Genomic DNA, 24,287 nt, shown 5'->3' on the forward strand with positions numbered 1-24,287 from the left:
CCGTCATTAGTGGGAGTTTGGGTTTTAGCTGCTGGAGGTTATAAATCTTTAATCAAATTAGCGTGTCTAGTAGTAAAAGGACTTAATCATACTTCTCAAGCATTAGAAGAGTTGCTCCTTGATGGCAAAGTTATTAGAAAAGCAGCTTTGCAAAACAGGGCTGCCGTTGATTATATATTGCTGAAACATAATTTGGGTTGTAACGCGGATGAAGGTATGTGTTGTTTTAATCTGAGTGACCATTCACAATCCATTGAAAGTCATATTCAAGGTTTGAGGGATTTAATATCCCAAGTGTCTCAAGATCGTACTGTGAATTGGTTATTTTCATGGATTCCTGATGTTGGGGGTACACTGCTTTACGCCTTTGCTTGCATTTGTATTATATAAGCTATTATAATTGCTGGTTGTTGCTTTGTTCAATGTATTCCCAACTTAGTTCTGATGTTTTGTCAGTTTCAGAGACCAGATCCTCTGCCACTGGGCTATGGAAGGTAAATATCCAAGGGTGGATTGTGATGCTTCAGCTAAAATATGGCACTGGTGCGCAGTGCATTCTGGGGGCACTCAGAGCCATAATGGATATGTATTCATTGCCTCAGTGGAAGCTGTTCTTGTACACACATTTTCAGCAGTATTTCACTGAAAAACATGTTTTTAATGTTATTCGTTGCTTGTGTTGGTCTGCATGGCTCATCCATCCAAGGACACGGAGCTCGGAGAGGCTAGCATCCGTAGGTGCCGGCTGGTACCAGATAAGGTTTGTTATGCCCCGTGCCAAGGTTGAAGATGAGTTATGGAATAGTTTTACGTGGTGCTTTAGGAGAGGGAAGGTTTGAGAAATTGCCACCCCTTTTGAGGAGGGCATATAATGCGGGGCTCTGGAAAGGTCAGGCAGAAAAGCACAAAGACCTCAGTCGGAGGGGGGCGCCTTGTTCCAAAATACCTGTAGGCTGTTGTGCTCTCGGCCTGGCTGTTACCGGGGTCTTCCAGCCCCTTCTGGCGAGAGAAGGAATTCAGTTACGCCCATGGTGATGTATTCTCTTATTATCTTTTCTGTGATTTATTTCTGTGTTATCACTTATTGCTTTTTGTATGTTTAACTATGAATAAATAACCTTATAAGAGCACTTATCCTCTAACTACGTGTGTGGGTGCGAGTCATTGCTTTTGTCAACCTGCGTTCAAAGTATTTGCTCTGCTCTGCAATGTACTGGTGATCGTTAACTGTCCGTGCACTCTTGGCGAGCAATACAGATGTCCCTGGGGCAGAACTTTGGGCCTGCTGTCCTCATTGTATAAGGAACAAATATCGCCCGAAATATGGGATGCTGTTTTAGTTTAACTGGTATTGCATGGTTATAGAGGATTCCTAAGCCGACGATGGGGAATACTCAAAAATGTACATACATGAAAGATGAAAAAAACGGAACATCTGGATGTTCTTTCTAGAACGCCATTTCCTGACCAACACCATCAAGTCAGGTAACTCATTACTCTTTTCTTAGGTACTCATTTTCATTTAAAAATAAAAAAACGTATCTAGGTGGTAATTTAATCTATTTGTTTCTATTTAATTTGCAAATAGTTATTGACCAATATCTTTCCCTCAGACGATTCTCTTTGTGCAATAAGGGTCATTAACCATGCTGTACTTGACCACATTACAGGAATCGGCCAGGCTAACTGGTTCATGGCTTACATCAATGAACCGCAGGCCCTGGATGGCCCCACACAGCCCAATGTAGACCTACATTTACAACACATTTTACTGGAATTACCCGTTACCAGAGTAAAACACAAATGGCAAAATTAAAACGTTTGTTTCACCTGCATATGTTAAGCGAGCACTTAAGCGAAACAAACTGTTGGATTTTTCACAAAAATGAAACTGCTAACGCAGACAGATTTCTGGCAACTACAGAATGTTTGGGCACGGCCAGATCCTGCAGCACTGGCTGCTAAATCTGTGAATGCATCCCTGGTTCATGGAGAGATGCACCCAGAGCTGTGGCCGTCCCTTCTTACTCTCCTGCTCCCCCCCCCACCAAGTCTGAACTAGTGATGGTCAGATGCAATAAGTGCAATGTAAAGCAAGAGCTCATCAATATAACTGTTTTAACATTTCCAATGCTGAAACAGGGATGGATATCTAAGAATAGTGCATTTGAAGTACTTGACCTTAGTTCCTTCACTTCAAATGTGCACCAGGCACACTGTGGTGTGCCGTTTCATCTCGCTGCATATACAAGTGCCCCACAAAAAATATGAGGGCCAAGCTGTTAGGGACAATTCTCACACAAGTGCTAAATTCCCTCTACCTTAGAGCCCTCCAGCTCTTATGCTATATTTTGGGGCTTTGAACTTTTCATTTTGATGTGCGTTTCACTTTTGTGTTCTTTGGTTATGGAGTTTTAAAACCACTCCATGGGCATCATCTTTTTCTGTGTGTCACACAGCACCTTCCGTGCAGTGGCACAGAGATGTCTTTCAGAATTCCCAAGGTTTAAATACCTTCTCTGGGACTGACTACTGTCTCCCAGAGCATGTAAAGTTAAAATGACTTTGCTAGTCTCTTTAAATTTACTAACCTAGCACACACCATCTTCCTATAGAGTGCTGGAGGGGTTGCCTAGCTTCCCCCAAGTCAAAACACTCATGTAACAATCAAATGTTACCTTTTCCTACTTTAAATGGCTGGTGGCAGTGGTTTAGATCAAACTACCATGATTTTTCCCGACCGCTAACAACGGTAGCTAAAAATCGGGTCAGCCATGTTTTTCAATATGGCACCCCAGACCCATCTGTAAAAACAGACTCCGGTCATCTTTTTTCGCCATTTCTTTTAGGAAAAGTCCTTCTTGTGTTTTTCTCTGTGCGCCAAACCAGGTTTGGTCCCTTTGTTTGTTGGCCTTTGGCGGGCTTCAGTGCAGAGTGAAGCCCTCCTCTGGCGCCCGAGTGTCTGGGGTGGACAGGATGTGAGGGAGGCTCCCGAAACTCCCTGTGCTTAGTCTCCTAGGAGACCTGAATGCACTCTGGCGTGATTGGCCGGCTGGCTGTCCGGCAAGGACAGCCACCCTGCTGTGTGAGTGACAGCCAGGCTGGAATGAACGGGGGAAAACTGTTTAAAAGCAGGTCTCTGGGACTTGGAAAGCAGAGTCGACCACTGGAACGAAAGAACTGAAGACAAGCTGAAGGAAGAGGACTGCTGCAACTTCTGGACGACTGGTGAAGCCCTGCTGCAGGTCCGAACTGCCTGAAACTCCATCGACAGAGAAGCCCTTCAAGGCTAACTTCTTCCCTTGAGTTTGTTGCAAACAACCAACTCGCAAGCCACCTGGATACCGTCCCAATCTGGTCGAATTTTCATCAGAGTGCTGTTGAAAACCTGATAGCCAGAGGGAAGGAAACCAGCTCGTGGACTTTAAGGCATTTACACCTTAAACCAACGTCTTGCTAAAGCGTTTGGCCGCATCCCTGGGCAGTGCAGGAGCCTCCCGACGTCCTTCTTGTCCCCACGAATGAAGCTCAGGAACAGCGAGATCTGCTCAACTGCCAGGAACAACTGCCTCAGCTACAACTCTTCGTCATTGAAAAGGTACTGTGCAAACGCAGTCCGGAAATCTTTTCGGCCATCGCAAAAGTTCGTTGAACTTTCCTCAACTTCGAAGTCTTGTCCTTCCCTAAACACTTGTCAAACTTTTCGCCTAGCCAAATTCTTCTAAACTCTGTGGCAAAGACTTAACCGTTATCTACCAGAACTGTGGTATCCTATAGAAAGACACTGAACCATTGACTTTGGCCCAGGGCTACGAATTGAATTGCTGGTTGTAGTTAACGGAAACCCTTTGCCCTGCCTATGAATGTATTTGGGCGGTCTATTCTTATAACTATCTTTTTACCCCTTTAAGAAGCATGTGAAGTGCCATTTTGCTCCCACTTCACAGTTGTATTTATGTGGTTTATTTGTGTGTGATATTGAGCTGCTTAAGCTAGTGTAATGTTTTCTAACTGACTGAGTAAATAAATGTATATTCTTTTACCAAGAAACCTTGAGTGTTTGTTTGAATCACTGTATTAGTTGGCTTTTGTGTAACTTGTTCTACTGCTCACTTAATACTTTTTTTTCCATTAACATATTTATTAACATTATATACATATTAAAAAAGAGATAGAAAAACAATAACAGCAATACAACAAATCATCACATTCGAGCCCTCAACTCCCATCACCCTCACCAAAAGTGAAACTTACAATTTCATCAAAGGTATTCACTTAAACTCTTGAGATAAGTTTGGCTGCTCAGCCATCACAACCACTTTACTGTGTAGTACAGGCTTGTACTAAAGGTGAAATTGTGCTTACACTTGTAGTCTTAATTGCATGTAGTGTTCCCAAAGGGTACTGCCGATGATTCTGCCTAACACAAACTACTTCTCTAATTTGCACCCACATCTGTATTTGAATTGGGTCATATAAAGGTGCAATGCAATTTAACACCAATATTTTGTATCTCTTGCAAATGCAGCCAATAATCAAAATTAGATACAAATTGTAATATGACTGCTCCTTCTATTAATAGAAGCCTTGTGTTCAACCAAACACAGAAAGGGAGCAGCTTAGTGATTTTAAGCAAATCAAGCCGAGTTCGGCCTAATTTGTATTTTGAGCGAATGCATTTGTTGTTGAAGACTGTACAAGCCTCGAGGGCCCATAGAATTGAAGGATGGGGCTTTCAGAGGCAGGGGTGATAGGAGTAACAATTATTCAGGCAGGACAGAAAGCTGAATAGAAAAACTTTGGGTAACAGTCATTGTGATCATGGAGCGTAATACATGGTGACTCAAAAACTGGAGAGGAGCATCAGGTTTTAAAAGAAGAGCTTCGGGTGACCTGGCATGTGATCCAACAAAGTCAAGGTTAAATATAAAGGTAACTAAATGGTAATTAAGTCTGGGATGAGTGGGTGGGAGTGTCAAAGAACTAGGCAGATTAAATGGGCAGCTATAAAGGTATCAATTGAACATACAGCTGGAGAGTGGAACCGTGACAAATCGCGGATATTCATCCCTTCTCACCAGTGGGGGACGGGGTAGTGTGGCTACATAGGTGAGCCTACTCAGCAACACCCTCCCTAGTGGTCGAGGCAAGTGGGACCTCACCGGGAGAGACTCCGCCTTTGGGGACAAGGAATCCTGTTCCAGTGAGGAACTCCCTAAAGAACCTTCCAGCACTACCTAATCAAACACATCCTGTTAAGAAATGTATGAAGAAAATACAAGTATGTATTATTGTCATCAGGAAACTGTGATTAGTCCATTAAAAGAAAAATCTCCTTTTACTGAGACAGGACCTGTGGAGGAGAAGAGAAGACCAAACAGAGAGAAAGGAATATGGAACTGCGCCGCGGAAGTCTCACTGCTACGGAATATATGGGAGTGGAGGAGACTGGAGGAAGCCCGCGAGTTATGAAATCGGCTTGCTCGCTTACATGAAGGAGAGGCTGGACTTGCAGCATCTGTGACTGCAAGGAAGCAAACTGCAAAGGTAGGCGCACAGCATCGGGTACCAAATAGAGAAGAGAAACCAACCCAGATGTGTGGCGTCCCACCCCAGAGAGAGAACAGAGTGGGGGCATGACCACAACCGACTTGTGGTGGACCAGAGGTTCCGTGAACAACACAGATACCACTCTGCTAGAACCAACGTGGAACCTATCAGTAGACTGAGTACTGAGGAGCCAGCTGCTTATACAGCAACACGAAGAAAAAGCAGAAGGATCATGAGAGGCTAACCTGACAAACCAGAGATAAGATCTCACACAAATAATCAACCATGTGACATTATCCCCAACAACTGCCGGTAGCAGGTAAAACAGGAGACCCGGGAGGGAGACAGAGAATATTTATTGGAATGTGCATACTCGTCCTAGTCAAGAACTGACATTTAAATAAGTTACTGAGAATCATTATTGGGATGATCATACGCGTTCCAGTCAAGAGAAGATATTGACTCATAGAGAAGTGAACAAGAATCATTAATGGAGTGCCCTCGCAGTCAAGAGAACCTACTGACTTAGAGAGAAGTGAAAGTTACAGCATTGCTCATACTTGCCCCATTTAGGGATAAAACCTTAGCACACTACAAAGTAGGAGAGGGAACGAGCCTCAAGATTGGAATATTCATATTGGTGTTAGAGCAGACACAAGGGTCTAATTAAAGAGGAGAGACATAATAGAAAAGAAAAGCCTGTAGATAAGGTTGAAACTGAGAATAAGACTAAGTGCAAAGGGAACTCAGAAGACTGAACTATACACCAAAGATTAGAAAGCCCAAGGGGAGAGTCCTAATAATTGGAAAACATTACTTTGGAAAGAGGATAATTATACGTAAAACAATTCAAGAGAAGAACAGGAACCAAACAAAGACTAGTCACCAAAGAAAGACGACCCCGAAATTAACCCTGTAACAGACCTGTACGAGTTGATCAAAACAGTAACTACTTGATAGTTTACTGAACTTTGTGGAACACAAGCCTTCAGGAGAATGGAGTTCTTCTCCAGTCTTTAGTTATTGTAATAGTGGTTGGGTCAGAAGAAAGTTTGTTCGGACTGTGGACAGATTCCGTTTAGACTCTCACTGACAACTGACTAGGACCCTAGTTTTGTTAAGTAGGGAATCCTCATAGTGTAGGGACAGAGAGATATTCATTCTTTGGTTTAATAAAACTTCAGCGAGTTGCAGAATCAGAGACTACGTGCGTCCTTCTGACCCACCACAGAAGGGCAAACCAATAGGCACTGTAGTAGCAAAAGAGAGCCAAGAGTGATTGACTGAACAACCATGGAGTAACAAGTGACTAAGAGCCTGTAGAAGCAGAATGGCTAACCATACAGCAGGCATTGTTAAGTTGCATCTGTGATACAGGTGGTACATAGATATATAACTGTGAGCAAGAATGTAGCTATGCTGGGTCTGAGAGGGGAAGCAGCCGCCAGCCAAGAGGTGCACACATGGGGACAGAGCCTGTGAGTGTGCAAATGTGCTCCCTGAATAGACTACCGAGAGCAAAGAATGGCCAAACAGGTAACTGAGAGACATGGTGAAGAGAGGAATAACCAAGAGGCAGGCAGAGGGATAACTTGGAGACATGGGTATAGTGGAGGTTACACAAGTGATAACATATGTACAGTACAAACTAATTTGCCAGTGGGAGTTGTAACTAATTCCCATGGCTAGGAATGGCAATGACCTCTAGCTTACAACTAGACACCATTTAGAGGAACTGAATGACTCAGGAAGGTAAATTGTTAAGCTCTAAAAGAAATTACATTTGTACACATTTTAGGATGGTTTCGCTTTTAAAATGACCGACGCCTTACCTTACCCATGCTCCTCTTTTTTATATCGTCCAGATCCAAAAACAAATCTAGATCACATCCCAATTTGCCAAAGGAGTTCACTGTAGAACCAAATGGTTTCACTGTGGATTCTGGGAAGTATGCTGTCACAACATCCTTTATCAGCGAACTGACCAGAAAGCGAAGCCTTGTATTCTCTTCTGTGAGTTGGTATTCTTTAACCAAACTAAAGAGCTGGTCTTCAATCTATTTGACAAAGAAAATAAAAATATATTTTCAACTTACATTCAAGGACATGCAATATTGAATTGATTAAATAATATCTCAATGTGACAGAAAAGTAAGGTTTATCACAACTCCTCCATAAACAACTGTGCCCTGAATCCACCCCCGGACCAGAGGAAGACTCTTGGACCAGAAAAGCCAGCCCAAGAGGGACTTGCTCTTTTAGTTGTGAACTTGAGCAACGAGGTAGCAATGCGAACATCCGGAATAGATTACAGCGCTTTTCCTCCCATGAACACGCTTAACAGTTTGGGTCCAAAGTAGCACAGAAAAACATTGCGCTGTAGGTCTCGCCATCACAGGAGCTGCAGGATGTCTACCGAGAGTGGATGTGGAGCCTCGCAGTAGAGGTGGGACCTTGACTGACCCCTAAAGGCCTCGGCAATTCAAGTCAAGGCTACAGGTAGACTGGATTATAAATATTCAGCTGGTAAACCTACTATCACTCAAAGGCGGTTAAACGAGGAGTATCCAATACCAGGCCTTGTTGAAGGATCATAACCAGATGAATCCTTACACAAGGCACAAACAGAACAAAAGTGGCAGTGGCCAGGGACAAGCAGAGAGCAAGACGCCAGAAGGAGAGAAACACTTTTGCTCTGCTCCAGATGGGAAGAGCACTGTTCAAATGAGGCTTGAGGCCCAAGTGATCAGCCTATCCATTGCTAAAAGGAAAGAGAAGGTGGATCCAAGTTGCCTAAAATCTCTGTGTAATTATGGTTCTTCCACTTAACCTACTAAACATGGGACACAACCTTAAAGATAAGGGGTGAATTGGCCATGTTTACTCCATAGAAAAAGGCAAATACTCCCAAAAATAAAAACAGTGAGTAAAAATACTCCCAGCAAAAAATGGGAAACAACCACGTAGGACCTTGTGCTCCTGCAACCATCCACATGGCTCCATGGGCATGTTTGGACCAATAGTGCCCTTTGTACCACAGGACAAAACTACTATTAGAATGCCTGATCTGAAGAAGTTAACATGTATCTTAATATTTTACAAAAACATTTCCGTCTTTCAGTTGAAAAATGTGTTCACATTTATAAAATACTCCTGTTGCGAATTGAATTAATATTTTTACACCTAAAAAAATATTTTACTTTCAAATTTAAAAAATAGGGAGTAAAATACCACTTCCAAATCTTATCTGGAGCACTGATGGGACAAAACAATAAAAGGTGAATTAAGGATTCAAATCCCTTCTGGGAAGAAAGGGAAGAGGTAATCTGAATAACGGTAACCCCGTTAGCTCTGCCAATACCATTTTCATATATACATTTTAATCTTAGCTCTACGTTCAAAAAGCATTTTCGATTGCCTTTCTAAACACAGGTCAAGAGGGATGGGTTGGAGCTAGCCACGTGAGCTGTGCTGCATGGCTTAGACATGTGAATCTCTTCCCGCTGTCTTGATAGCTTCTCCCCCCCCCAACAAAAGAAGTTTAGTTTCTACTTATTTATGAATTGTCAAACGATACAGATGCATTTACAGAGGTCAAGTCTTTTTGTACATGTACAGTGAATCCTAAGTATGACCCAAGTCTTTTACAATAGAGATGCCTAAATATTGGCCCATGTTGCCAACCAAAAAATGTTGGCGCCATCGCCAGCAGATCTTCCAAACTTCACCTTTCCAGATTAGAAAGTGTTAACGTAGGAGTGCATCAGTGTTGTTATTCTCAATTATCTGCAACTGGACAGAGGACTCAAAACACAAATTTGTGCTATAAATAGCAAATGACTGCGCTTTAGATTTGTAAGTTCTTAGTAATATGTCAACAGTCTGGGTCTCTAGGTGATAGGGTAATATTGATAAACCCACCACTGCTCGCGTCATGGGAACCGCTTGCTTTTTTATATGGGAAATGCCTTTGAATGTCTGGGAAAACTTTATTAAAAAAATATTATTTATTATTTATGTTTTACTGCATTGCCCTCAGTAGAAAAGTTTCTACATTTATTATGGTCCATCCCCATGATTAAAATAGAGGATTCAAGAGCGTTCATTTTCAGTTTCCTACCATTTATCAAAATTCCACATTTATGTATTAAAACATTTAATTCTCTGCGAGTCCTAGTTAAAATAGACTGTTTGCATAAGATAAAAAGTGGCAACCTATGCTAGACGGGAGATGTCTGAAGCACTAGAGAATGTAGTATATGAATTAAAAAGAAAAGGGGCAAAGACATGGCCTTGCCGTAACCCCTGGTAGTTAAGAAAGGCCCCTTCACATTTTATCCATCAACGGCCACTGTATGGGACTGTAACAATGAATAATTTTAGAAGTCCTCCTGGAATACCTATTTGCACAGGTTTTGTCCAAAGCCTTTCCTGATCCACCTAATCAAAGACTGTGTAAGGGCCCATACAAGCCATTTAAATGGTATTGTTTAGAATTACATATTTTGAGGTTAAAAGCAAAGGGTTTAGAGCTGGATTAGCAGTCTTTAGTCCTTTAAAGCAGGATTATCGGCTGTAATGGCTTTATTGGTAACCCATTCTTTTAGATGTATATTAAGCAGCCTTTCACATTTTGTACATTTTGGAAGGTCCATCCAGAAGAGAAGTGGGGCAGTAAAACTTGTGGTATCCCTTGGGATTGCACCTTTCTAGCTATTTGGAAAATGAACTGAGAGGGTGACCTGTATTTTCTGTAGCACAAGTGCAGTGCAGGTCTTTACCATGCAACACTTCTTTCGTGGAATAGGACCGCCCATAGGTGAGAGGGCCGGGGAAGTGGTGTGGATGCATGTGTGTGTACGGTCGGTAGAAAGGGAGTGTTGGGACTCTGGGGGCGGGGGGGGGAAACAAGTGGTCTGTTGGAGGGTCCCAGGGTGATGTGGGTGGGCGAGGTAGGCAGGAGTAAGAGACCAGTGGGGGTGAAGAGGGAATTCCCCTTCGAAGGAGAAGGAAACACCCCTGCAAAAGAAAAGCCCACTGCGCTCTGGGAACAGGCACGGAACATGGGAGTGGACAACTGTTGGGCTTGTTTCCAGGGGGGCGTTGGGCTTCTAGAGGGTGCCGATAACTATATCCCAACAAAGGATATTTTCTTAACACAATGTCAATGTTGTACAGGAATGTTATGTTGACTTATAGCGTGCAACGCTACCACCCAGGGGCAGCCTCAAGGCACTCACGTGGCTCTGCATGGAAGAGGACTTGGTTAGCTAGTGAGGGTAGAGGGATAGGATAGGTCCAGAACCAGGAGAAACTGGCCTCTCTGTTGGGTTGCAGATGGGTTCATTGTGTGCACTGGCTTGTTGGATCCGTAAAGGGTGAGGCCCAATGCCTGGGTTGTTTGTTGTATGTGAATGTCTTATGTTGGGTCTGTGCGTTAGTGTGTTTTATGTGTACATTGGCTGGTATTTAAGTTTATAGTTGTGCGCACTGGCATGTTGTGTCTGTACAGGTAAGGTCCAGTGCCTGGGATTGTTATTGTATGAGTGTGTTATGTTGGATGCGCGCTTGTGTGTAGTTTGGCTAACCCATGGGTGTGTATAGTACAAGGGAGTGGAGCAGGAGTGGGGTGGTTAGTACATTGGGTACTAAGTTCTTCTAGGTGGCTAATCTTCACAATTCTATCTAATGTGAGGCAATGCTAATCTTCACAGATCTATCCAAATGAGAAACATTGCTAATCTTCCCAATGCGACTATTGTAACACATTTCCTGCCCCAAAATACAATTGGATGCAACATATTTTGTTTCCCGCAAAATACATCCAAATCCTGCCGGACGTCTGCCCCCTGGTATACATGTAGGTCCAACACATTTCCTTTCACAGTTCAGTATAACGCCTAACTATGAAGCATATCACTAATAAAGTACTTCCCTGGAAAGGTAGTGATGTTGCACTCCAAGAGTAACTAACAAATGTGATAGATGAAGATACTTAGGGTTCAGAGGAGAGTGCAACCACTCTGGCACTAAGTGGATTATAGAAATGAGAACAGGAAAGGGTTCCAAGTAAGGACTCGCGTATCGCATGAACAACCAAAATACTGTAAAACAGTCAAAAGTTATCATAGAGATATTGAAATCATCACTTCCTAATCGCAAGTTTATCAGCCACGCATTATGGTGCTTGTAATTAGAAAACTTTGAGGTAAATTAGATCAGTCTTTTAATTATGTTTTCAACATTCAAAAGTACAGGGCTCTATGCGTTTCGGGAAATCCTCTTAGTCAGGAGCTTGAATTGAGTCATCAGTTCAACTGTCAGAATCTTCCATTACTATAAAGTAAATACAATAGGTTAGCCATTTCTGTATGAAGCTGTATCACAATAATTATAAAAAAATAAACTCCTTGTCAAGAATACAGTTAATTAGACATCATTATTAATTCTAGTCGATTATCTCAGTCCCCATCACCATAGGTTAACTCAACCCTATTCCATATCACCATATCCGACTACAATGCTGTCAAACTAGAAGGTGCACCAATAAAGATAATATTCAAACTGGCTCCTATAGTAAAAGACCCTATTCACCTGGATTCCAAAGATTGAGCGTAAATATGTAATCCTCATCACAAGGACAATTCCTCTTCACCAGCTTCACAACTTCGCAGTAGGTGTCTGTAGAGACATGAACAGTAACGTTGGGAAATATTCTCAAAAGTCTTTCAATGGCCAACCAAAGTGCATACATGTAGGTGAAGAGCTTACCTCAGTCACAGAGACGGAGGCGTCCTTGCTTAACAATATAAATAATAGGGGCGTGTTCAATAGAGCTCCACGTACGGAGAAAGTTCAATGTAAGTAGAAAGACCAGCTAGGTCAGCTAGTGTTGCCAACCACTTTAAAATCAGATTTAATTAATTAGGCAAACATGTTAAGTGGACTCCTATATGCCAGGTCAGACATTAACGATGATCAGTAAACAGGACTGTCGGTGAAAGAAGACTTAGTCAGAACGGCTGTGGGTACATAAGTAAAAAAGTCCAATGAGTAACCTCACAGGTCTCACAAAGAGCCTCTGACAACAAGTAGTATCAAATATAATGTCCTGCAGTTTGCGGCTCACTTACCGCTTCCATCTTGTAATGCATCTCCCAGTGGCGTGTCAAGAAAACTGCGAGCCGTCTGGAGCGGCCGCTGTTAAGCTGATTGGGGCGTGTGACGTGACGTCAGTCATGTAAATACAATGTCATGATACCGTACGGTATAAATATAATGTCCTGCAGGTCGCAGCTCACTAACCGCATCCATCTTGTAACTTATTTCACAATGGTGTGTCAAGGAAACCGCAAGCCGCCTGGAGCGGCCGCTATTTGGCTGATGGAGCCATGCAACGACATCACGCAAACATGATGACGTCATACATATAAAGAATGCTGTGATATCGTATGGTGAACTCAAGATATGTGTGCCCCTAAAAGGTTTCCATAAATAGTGGAGTGGCTACACAACCACGTTGCTATATATCAAGTGGGGGGGGGGGGCTGTACAACCATGTATGTAATGAATCAAGTTGAGGCTACCTGTATACAAGGTCCATTCATGGTCCAATAATGTGCAAGAGGGCCTCGTAATGGAGAGTAAATGCATACAAGATATGCAATGGTCTGGTTTATGTTAGAAGTAACATTAGAAGTCCCAACCTCAAATCTCTGTGCACAAACCATAGGATTCAGAGTACCAAGGCCAAAGCTGCTTACTACTCCACCACCATTGCGGCATACTCCAAAAGGAGCAAAACCATCTTTGAAGTAGTAAAGAATTGTACCAAACCCTCACAAGGTACCAGCAATGCATGAAAAATGACAGAACCAAAAACCTTTTTTATTGAAAGAAAATAGACAAAATCCGACAGACCATTGAATCAACCTCCCATAGCATTCGCATCCCTGCACGCACACGGCCACTCTGGACTGAATTCTCTAAGCTCTTTCCCCCGGATCCCTTAAAAAAAAGATTAATCTGACAATCTAATTCTGGCTTCCATCATTAAAGAATTGACGGGCCCGAGAGTCAATGCGCTCCTCAGCATCATCAATGCCTCCCTCGCAATAGGATCATTCCCGGACACCCTCAAGACTGGTCTGATGTGACGTCTTTGGAAAAAACCAACCCTAAACCCAGACAGCCTGGCCAACTACAGGCCCATTACGAACCTCCCGTTCATTGGAAAAATCTTGGACAAAGTAGCTGCTACACAACTACTCGCCAGAATCGAACAGCTCCACCTCCTAAATGACTATAAATCAGGGTTCTGCTCAAAGTGTAGCATTGAAACATCCACCATCCAGGTGGTGGATGATGCTCTCCAAATCATGAATTGACTTAATTACCTGTGGTCAAGCTTAATTCCTGCCCCTTCCCTCCACCTTAGTTGAGGCTGTGGGAAGTGGACATGGAATCAGAAGTCAAGTTTTATGACAATGCACACCCCAGGGGGTGACCTAGCGCTTGGGACAGCCTTCCCGAGTGTTTGTGCTCATTAGCATAATTTAACAAATATAGCCAGGAAATTTGTGGAGTTCTTTTGGACTCAAAGAGACACCATTCTGAAGCATTACTCAGAAATATGCAAGTGACAATGAGTATAGTAAGTTCATATATTTGTAATATCTTCTACAAGCTCTAATTTGCATTGCACAAGCTATAACAAAAACAACTAACATAGCACATTACCAAACTTATGAAAAGAACTGTTATGTAAGCTACGAGCATGGTTTACATTAATAGAGAAAAGAACAAGTAATCATTTCAGTTTAGCACCTTGAGTGACCTGGGATTTATATTCTATTTAGCTATGCTATGGACTGGTGTAGCATACCAAACGCCTTTAGTCTCAAAATGCACACAGCAAGACTTCCACATTTAACTCACGCTTTAGGCAAGATGTGCTGCACACGAACCGACCACGGCTTCCTATCTTGCTCATCTCTCCCTCGCCTCTGCTCTGGGGCCTGTGACGGATCTGTTCCCAAGCCCACAGGACTTGAGTCTGCCGATTGCTTCGCAAAAATCTTCTGCCCCTTCCCCCAGTCAGCTTGTGACTTCTATCTAAGACAGGACTTTAGTCTAACATGTGTGTGTCATTTCCGCTATCTGGAAGGTTAAGGCCTAACGCTTAAGAGTGTCTCTGTTTTGCTTGACCATATTGACCATGTAGTATTCAATATGTACACTATAAAGACATGTCACGTCTGTTGTTCATTGACTAGTCCATTGCATTCAACGGTTTTTGTTTCAGCACAGGACTAAAGCCTGTCATCTGCTTCTTGGATAGAACCGATGGGCCTATTGGGGTTTCCTGTCCTTTGACTGCTTATCAGATCTAAATTGTGTAATAAGCAACTTTTGACCTTGCTATGTGCCCTTTAAGGCAAGAAGTTGTGACTTGCGGTTAGGTTTCTCTGCTGGAGGGGGAAGCTATTATTTCCTGATCATCGCCTTTCGGTAAAGCCAAAAAGCAAGTTATGCGTGTGTCCTTTGCAAAACCCAAGTGCGTTATTTATTCAAGGAACTAGACTATCTGGAGCAAGTGTCTGCTTTTGTCCCTTGTCAACAGCCCTTACATTATGTGGAAGTGTGTGCCTTGTATTCAACAAACATTTGTAGCCTTTCGCTGTTGCTATTGACTGTTTCATCTGTAAAGTCGCCCGATCTGTGACCAACTGCCTTACCAAGTTTGCTGTCCATTATCTATAATCCGTAACACCCACCTAAAGAGAGTATGTCACAAATCCAAGATTTGTAGCTATGTGAAGTCATTAATACAGCTACTGGGAGCCACATTAACATAAAAAAATATTTGCCTATATTGGTGGCAAACACAATTTAAGCATTAATACCTTAGCAAATAATGACTACATGCAAAAACTAACATGAGTTGCTTGATAACTTGATGCGCGCTATACATAATAAAAATTGGCAGCCGCATCACATTTCAAATAGTTAGCACTAATTACCAACACCAGCATAAACAAATATATGTATCTAACATTGAGGTATTCAGGATGAGTCCATTATATTGTAAACGATACTAGCTAAGGATGCATGAATGAATACAAGTTTTCAATATGAGGTATTTAGGTTAACTGAAAATCATTACTGGCAATAGCTTCAAGATACGACAAAGGATCCTTTGAGAATCCATTAGCAATTAACAATAGCTTAGCTCCTGGTTTCTTGACCCAATGCGTTTGACTGTGATCTTGAGCACATGCGCAAACTCTCAATACTTTGATTCGGTGTCCTTGAAAATAAACTAGTGCCTTTGTCACCCAGAGAGATTTGCACATGGAGGTCATCCAATTTGTACCTTTGCTTTGCACTCAAACTTGCATCTTAATGTATAATGTGATATATCTTCAGTTCCTTCACTCCTGACTGAGATGCCAGCCAGGGCGAATTATGTAAAATTTCAGGCATTCTGAACTCCGGATTAGCAGGAAGCCTTCTTCTGAGGTGTGTTAGAAGCACAGAGGGGACGAAAACATGATGTCCATGTCGTCATTTTGTACGGTCCTGGGCATCATTTCTTGTGCCATGTACTCCTGGAACCAGAGGAATCCATCACTTGTCTCACCTGTGAGGGCCGGGGGCTCAGTGTTTGCAAGTAGGCATTGATCACCTTCTGGCTGGCCTGAGCAAAGTTTTGCGACAGAGGGTCTTGCTGTTTCCTAGGCCGTCGCATCAGTCTCATTTGGCAATAGACAGTCGCTTTTGTCGTTTCCTAGGCAGTTTATCTTGCTCTGGCGTGCTCCCATGACAAGGAGTGGTTTCAGGGGGACTTTCAATGAACTCACAGTAGAATACTTGCGGGAAGAAACTTTGGATGTCTCTATGCACAGATAATTTCCTGGCAAGTCTGATGCGCGACAGCACAAGCCTTGACGGTGAGACTTTGACTCTGAAGTTCTTGGCAAGAAGTGATTCCTCAGCACACACTCTGCATCTGGCAATGGCTGATACCGTAGACTTCTTCCTGATCAATGACAAAATGAAATGTTTTGGAAAATGAGCACACTGTTCGTATCCAAGACGTCTGCAAAGTTCTGTTCTGAACCAGAACCGAGTTGCTTCAAGGCCCTTCATATTGCGACTTGTCATGATTTCAGTGTCTGCAGCAAAATAGGGGACAAATTCCAGATATTATCAACAGTCAGCAGTAGCACTCACTTGACAAAGTCAGTTTTCTAATGACTGTCCAAGGCAATTGACCCTTTATGTAGGGCACTTGTGGCCGCTGCTGCCACCACAGAAAGACCAGAATCAATCAAACAAAGAATCTCCAAAGCCAACTCAAAATCCAGAGAAATGTTCTCCATCTTCAAAGATCTCACCTCCCCCGCCACTACCCCAGATGAAATCATCAAAGACAAAGCTTGGTGTTCCAGCATCTAGGACGCTCTCATCAACAAAGTCAAAATGCTCCAAGAAAAAATAACAGCTCAGCGCACAGCTCTTCCCAATCAGAACATCTCACTTGCGCCCCCACCAAACCGTTCTCAAATACCCCTCTTCGTCTTCAGAGACGTTACAGAGTTAGAAGTTACCGACCTTCTCAAACATATCAAACCATCCACCTGTAAAGGAGACATGTGTCCCCCTACCATCATCAAAGAATGCGCATACTCTCTCACCCCCATCATCACAGCATTCATTAATTAATGCATCCTTCTCCTCTGGAATCGTACCACAAAGCCTAAAAGAAGCATGGGTCCGCCCGCTTGTCCCAACAACTATCGCCCGATCACTACCGTTCCCTTCCTCCTCAAAATTCTAGACAAAGCTGGCCACATCCAAATCCAACATTATCTGGAATCCAACGCCATCCTAGGCAAAAGACAAATCAGGCTTCCGCAAAGGCATGGCACAGAAACTGCCCTCTTAGATCTGAAGAACCAAATGACCAAAATAATGGATAGTGGCAAACCTGCCCTCCTGCTCCTCCTCGATCTCTCCGCCGCTATCTTGTTGACCATGACATCCTCCCCTCCCATCTGTCCAACACAGCCCACTTCTCTAACAAAGCCACCTCCAGGATAACCTCCTTCCTAGAAGGAAGGGCTATGAAGGTGTACTCTGACCTGGCCAGCGCAGCCCCTACCACCATAAACTGCAGAGTCCACCAGGGCTCATGCACCGCACCCACCCTCTATAATCTGTTCACCAAACCTCTCTTTGACTTGTTGGACTCGCTCAGCATAGCATACACAAACTATGCCGACGACACCCAAGTCATCCTCCACCTCACTGGAGAATACGACCGCGGCGATGAAGCTCTCCTCCAGATATATTCCACCATCCAAACCTGGATGGCAATCAAAGGGCTCTGTCTCAATGGGGATAAAACCGAGATCAACTTAGGCCCCAAGGAAATTCTCACCAAACTGAACACCAAATTCACTCACTTCTCCATCGACCACACTAATATATCCGTCTCTACATCAGTAAAAACCCTTGGAGTCTACCTAGACTCTACTCTCTCGATGACAAGACAGGTTAGCGGCATCTCCTCTGCCTATGCTCTCACAATGAAACTTATAACAGCCTTAAAACATCTTCTAACCACTCAAAACTGCATATCCATTGCTAGAGCCACAATAGGAGCCAGAGTTGATTACTGCAATGCCCTTCTAGCAGGCACCTCCACAAAAAACATCAACAGGCTCCAAATAGTACAAAACAACGCACTGCGTGCAGCATTACACATCCCAAAACATGACCACATATCCCAGGCCATATGCGAAGCCCACTGGCTCACAGTCAAGTAAAGGATCAACTTCAAAATTCGCACCCTCACGCACAAATGCATCAATCTCTCTGCCCCTTCCTACCTATCAGAAAATAGACAAAAACATCTCGGCCCACCCACTAGGAGCCACCACGCTAACCAACTCTGTGTACCTGCCATAAGAAGAGCCAACGCCGGTGGCATTGGCTTCCCCCACATAGCACCTAAACTCTGGAATGCCCTCTGTTAGGGAGAATTCTCTGTTAAGGCTAATTTCCCAAACCTAGCGAGTCCCCCAGCAGCTTTGCTGGATTTTTGGGTTTATTTTTTTTCTCCTGCTAAGAGTGAGACTCTTTTTTTCTCCCACTCTTAGGCATGATTTGAGAATGTCCTTTGACTGTGAATGTGTTTTTTGGGCTATGGGCTCTTTTACTCCATAGGGCTTCATGTGTTTTTGGTATGTGTGTTACACAGCACCCTCAGTGCAGTAACACCGGGGTGTTATAGTGACCCCCAAACATAGGCTCCATGCCCTGGGACTGACTACTGTCTCCCAGGGCATGTAAAGTCACCATTGGCTTTACTAGTCTCAAATTGTGCACAGAACCAGTACAAACCATCATATTGTGGAAGTACTGGTAGGGGTAATGCGATTTCCCCTGGGTCTGTTTTCCAAGGGGGCACTGTCCAGTCCCCCCCTTGTGAGTTTCTGGCTGGTGGCAGTGGATACCACGCGAAATATTCCACTGGAATATTTCTTATGGGATTTTCCCATTGATTTGAAACGCACCACTTTTTGGTGCAATGTTAAAGATGCCGCTGGGTTATTTATTTAATATTAATTCCCCGGTTGGGTCTTTTTGCCAGGACTCGGTTTTAAAATGTTTTTTGTGTTCGCCTCTGAAACTCTAACCCAAGCCGAGCCCTTTGTTCCACTTTTTGGTGGGCTTCTGCACAGAAGCCCTCCAAATGGTGCCACTCTGTCTGGGGTCTACAGGATGTGTGGGAGGGGGATTAGGCACCCTGGACTGAGTTGCCTTGGCAACTCAAGTCGCACTCTTGTGTGATTGGCCCAGTGGTGAGCCGCCCGGCTCACCACTTAACATGTTTGAGTGACAGCTAGGCTGTTGAATGGGGGGTTTTGTGCATAGAAGCAGGGCTTTGGGGACTGGAACTTCAGAAGTCGCCACAGGACCTAAAGAATCCGAAGAGGGGAGAAGCTGAGCCATCTACAATGACGACACCACCGGTGGAGCCCTGCTGTAAAGAACTCACCACTTCCCCAACGACAGAGATCTTCTTCCAGGAGAGTCTTCTTCCCGTTGAGCTGGTGGGACCAACCAGTTCGCCTTTTTTGCCTTCCAGGATGTCTCGTGGTCGAATCGCCTGTGCCAAGCACCCCGGCGGCCGGATAACCACGCTTCACCAGTGACCGCGAATTAAATGGTCGTACCTTTTAATCGGGAACTCCGCGGCTGGTTTCATCCCTGGCAGTGCAATGACTTCCAGCTTTCTTCCTCGTCGAGATCATCTCTTCCTCTGGTCGAAGTCGCGACTTGCAACCGCTGCCAGGGAAAACTACCCCCGCTGGAACGTTCTCACCATTTAAGGTACTGTGTCCCGCCTGGCCTCCCTTGCAACAGACTGTCCAAGGTGTCCCGTAAATCCTTGACTTTCCAACTGGGTTGGCCTCCAAACTTTCTAACTTTATCTTTCTGAACTGATCCAACCTCTTTTGGCATTTTCTGCAAATACTTCGAGTGCATTTCCACTGTGTGATCTTGGGCACATTCAGCCTTGCTCTCTCTAAGAGTGGGCCTGGCGTATGAACTTTGGCTCTACAGTAGACCCTGCCTTTCCTGCCTTGCTGGGGGTTCTTAAAAGTGTTGGAACTGTGTTATTTACATGCTCTGCCTTTTCTCTCCCTTTTTAACAAATTATTGGAGTGCCATCTAAGGTTATGCGCTCCCCTCTGTTTTGTTAATAAGTGGTGTGTTAACCTAGACTTGTTGAATAATTAACTAGGGAGGTTTATATACTTATAGCGACTGTGTTGTAACTTGCTTGATATATTAGTGCCAGTGTATTTCCATAAAGTGTGTTAAATAAATAATTATATACTTTTCATACCAAAGCTCTGGTCAGTGTTTGCTTGTTCTACTGTATTTTTGGCCCTATTGTGTATGCTCTATATACTGCCTAACTCTTCTTGAGAGAAGTTTGACTGCTCAGCCCTACCTACCAGGTAAATCTGGGTGGTGCAGACTGCTACCAATTGGGTTTACTGCTGCTTCTGCAGTCTTAATATTTTTGCAGTGTTCCCTAAGGGAACTGCACAGGATTCTGCCTAACACCCTCCCCAACGCTCTCAGAGCAGAACCTTCCCTGCTCGCCTTTCGCTAATCCCACAAAACCTCATTATTCATATAACACACACTACTCCATAGCTCCTTAGCTCTCCTCGCCAGGTGATGTCATAAACTGCACTGTATTTGCTATCTCCTATACACTGTGTAACCCCAAAACCATCGTAAATGCAAATGTCAATGTAACCACTATGCCTTCCTTTGTAACCAGCAATGTATATCTGTTACAGCGCCACGATGCACCAGGGCTGATGTGCGCTTCAAAAAAATATGAATAAATAAGTATTGAACCCACTGAACTGTGAACTGTCAATCAATGAGTGCATGGCCTCTTGCATCGTACTTTCAGAGGCTAGCGAAGATGCAATCTGTTTGACCACAGCAAAGTGTGCTTGTAGATATGCATCTTCAGTGCTTCGCACCTCCAAATGCATTTTTAACAGCTGAGCTATGTGTAAGCTAAATTTCGGGTATTCTAAATGTTTTAGCGTGAACCACTAATGATTTCAGTTGACCTTAACTAGGTGGATTCAAAATGAAACCACAACATTTAACTTGTGCGTTTACAGTGATCAGGGGTGGCATTCCCACTGTGACGTGACAACAAGATTGATTGAAATGTACCAGATATTATCCATTAGGTAGGATATGCGCTTGACTGTAGAAAGAAAGACAGAATCAGTGAAACATGCAGTGTGCATTTAGAGCTACTGTCACAGGAATTTGCTCGCTCAGCATGTGTACACGCCATTCGCGTAGAGCCTGTGCATTCACATAAGGAGTACAGTGTTATTTCAGGACCTGCTGGTGAAACACATGCATGTGAATACGGTACAACATAATCTTCTCTGACCCACGTGTTACTTACCCAATGCACGCACATTACCCCATTATTGTAGTTCCTGACATATCATGGAAGGTGTTTGGATGGGGATGTTTAGCATCCCGTGCACAATCCAATTTGTTGAGCCTGGCCACCAGGCAGATGCTGCTACAACAGTTTTTGCCAACACACTAAGCAACGGGAAAGTGGAGCCTAAGTGCATGGATTTGTTCTGGCCATGAAATTACATTCCAATCTGGCACCCCTCTGCTGAGAGTGTCCATAAAATCTGTTACCTCAGAAAGAAAGACTGCAGCTTCTTGGTCGCTTCTAATCATCGATAAGTCATTTTGAATCAATCCACTACTTCTGTAATGGCATCTCGAAGCACATAGAAACCCTGTTGTAGCGCTTGATCATTAGAATCTGCAGCATGAAATCCTAGCTGCATTGCTGCACTTTCAGTCTGCAGGATTTGCATTATTGCTTGTGACCAAGTGTAAGTTGTACCTGTCAGGACACTTGTCCCACCTCACAAAGTACTGTAGGGTTGGAGGTGGTGCAGGTAGCTGCTCTCCTGATACGCCCACTCTGGGTGAGCCTCAGACCAGCAGCTGACTGCATGATAGCTGTCCAATTTTCTTCTTTTATGAAGTTATTGTATCACCTCACTCAGGTGATTTTGTGAAAGCATTACTTGGCACAGCGTACCTATGCATATAGCTTGTTTCAGGGAGGTGTTATGGGAGTTCCGAGCTCTATTGTGCCCACACTGAGTCCTACTTTTCTTTTATTGCATTAATTTGCTTGAACGGCCCATAACACAGGTCTCCCTGATGCATAAGTAATATGCTTGGTACCATTGCATTCTTTTGCTTCTCCAAGACGCACTCCAGAACTCACCTTTCTCCTTCTTCCACTCAGGGTAGAAACTCAGGTTTCTATTACTGCAAGGGGTCTGGAACTGCGTAGAATTTAAAAAATACATCAAATGTAGGAATCTACATGCTTTGTCCAACATGTGAACACCTTTGATTTGTGGCACCTGTTGACAGCAAGTAGACCATAAAGGGACAGTTTCCCGCCATATTTGTTCAGTCATGTTTGCAAAGTATTCTCTGTCAAAGATGATTGAATCTGCAACACACATTTGTTGTGCGTTATGTGGCTCTCGAGAGAATTTATACTGATTTCCAAACATGTAATCCGCTGCTTGCTATGGCCCGAGTGAAATATATGGGAACTGTGCTTTAAATTCAGGACTGTCGCTTTGAAAGGGCACAGTGTTCCCAGAATGTGTATTTGGGCCACAGGATGGGCTGATGTTTGACAAGTAAAAAGGCATTGTAATATCGCACATAACACACATGGGGCCCCCCCATTTTCATGGAGCTCCTCCACATCATCATACACATCAAAACATGCATTTTGTGCAAATGTCTGAAGCCTAGCTCTTAACAGTTCTCTATCTTTTCTAGGATTACTGGGTGCAACAGTCTGCGCCATCAAATGTCTTAAACGATGGCATCCACACATGACCCATACTTGGAGGAAACATTTGTATTGAGGCTGGAGTTCCTGGCTCTTGGAGCTCTCTTTTCTCTAACATGTGTGAAGAACTTAAAGGCTTTAGAACAACTTCTTTGCTTACAGGTGGAGTGGAACCCTTGCTCAGAAAATGCCCGGATGTCAGTGAGATGAAGAACAAAGTGAGGCTGAGCCATAGTAGGAGAAAATATACACTGCCAGCATTTTATAACAGTTTCAGAAAGTATGTCCAAAAGAATTCTTTCATTACTTTTGCAACTAGAAAGGCTTTTGGTTGGCAGACCTACAGTACTTCCCTGAACTGTGAACGTACAGTCAAGAGTGGCATATTCTTCCTCAACGCCAATCATCATCATCTGATGGATCTCCATCTCTTCATCGTCAGCGGGCTCCTCACTTGGAAGAGGAGGATTGCGTGGAAACATCGCGGTAACCATCTGGAGCGGGTTTCAGGTGATCCACAGAAACTGCCCTGGTACCTCTCTTGGGTGGTAATGCGGTTAGGACAGCAGTTCTGGAACCTTTCACTCCGATTACTTGCACTGCTGGTCTGTAAAACGCGCCAAACTGAGTCTTATCATGGATCTTCTCCAGGACCCAATCTCTTGCTTTGAGAGTGTTCGCAGGACTGAACTCAGCAGCTTCCACCTGGAGGGATTCCCTCAGCAGCGTTGGCACCAGCAGTTGCGCGTGCCTGGACAGAGGGCTGGGAAGAGTGTGCAGATCAGGCATAAACATCTTTCTCCCAAACAAGAGTTCAAATGGAGTATTACTGTTGCAAAGAGACTGGCGTGGTAAATTATTTAAACTCCTGATCACTAATGTCACATGGTCTAACCAGTTAACTCCCAGTGATGTATTTAGTCAGGCTCACCTTATGGACTGGTTCGCTCTCTCCACAACCCTGTGCGTTCCAGGACAAAATGGGTGCAATAATTGCAGCTCTTTTCCCCATGCTTCTAACACCTTCTTCAGAGACCTCCCAGAAAAAGCTGGACCATAATCAGCATGGGGCGTTTGAGTTGCCATCATCGCTACTACACCCTTAAGTGCCTGTATGAATGCAAATCAGTCTACTTTCTTTTGAGGAATCATCCAGCTGAACCTAGTGCAATAATCCACTATTATTAGAATGTACTTGTACTTATTTATTGCTGGTAGTGGGCGTATATGATCCGTATATGATCCATTCATTGGATCTCAAAGG

General features: G+C 43.7%; 1 protein-coding gene across 1 annotated transcript in view; it reads right to left on the minus strand.

Annotated features, from left to right (window-relative positions):
* The window catches only part of MTPAP (mitochondrial poly(A) polymerase), a 361,093-nt gene that overhangs the window by 243,677 nt on the left and 93,129 nt on the right, over positions 1–24,287 (minus strand). Inside the window, exon 4 of the mRNA XM_069648089.1 lies at positions 7,383–7,607. Within this exon, the coding sequence (XP_069504190.1) occupies positions 7,383–7,607 (225 nt within the window). The remainder of the gene's footprint in view (positions 1–7,382; positions 7,608–24,287) is intronic.

The sequence above is a fragment of the Ambystoma mexicanum genome, chromosome 2q (genome assembly GCF_040938575.1).
Source record: "Ambystoma mexicanum isolate Mex_15411 chromosome 2q, UKY_AmexF1_1, whole genome shotgun sequence".
In the NCBI taxonomy this organism is placed as follows: Eukaryota; Metazoa; Chordata; class Amphibia; order Caudata; family Ambystomatidae; genus Ambystoma; species Ambystoma mexicanum.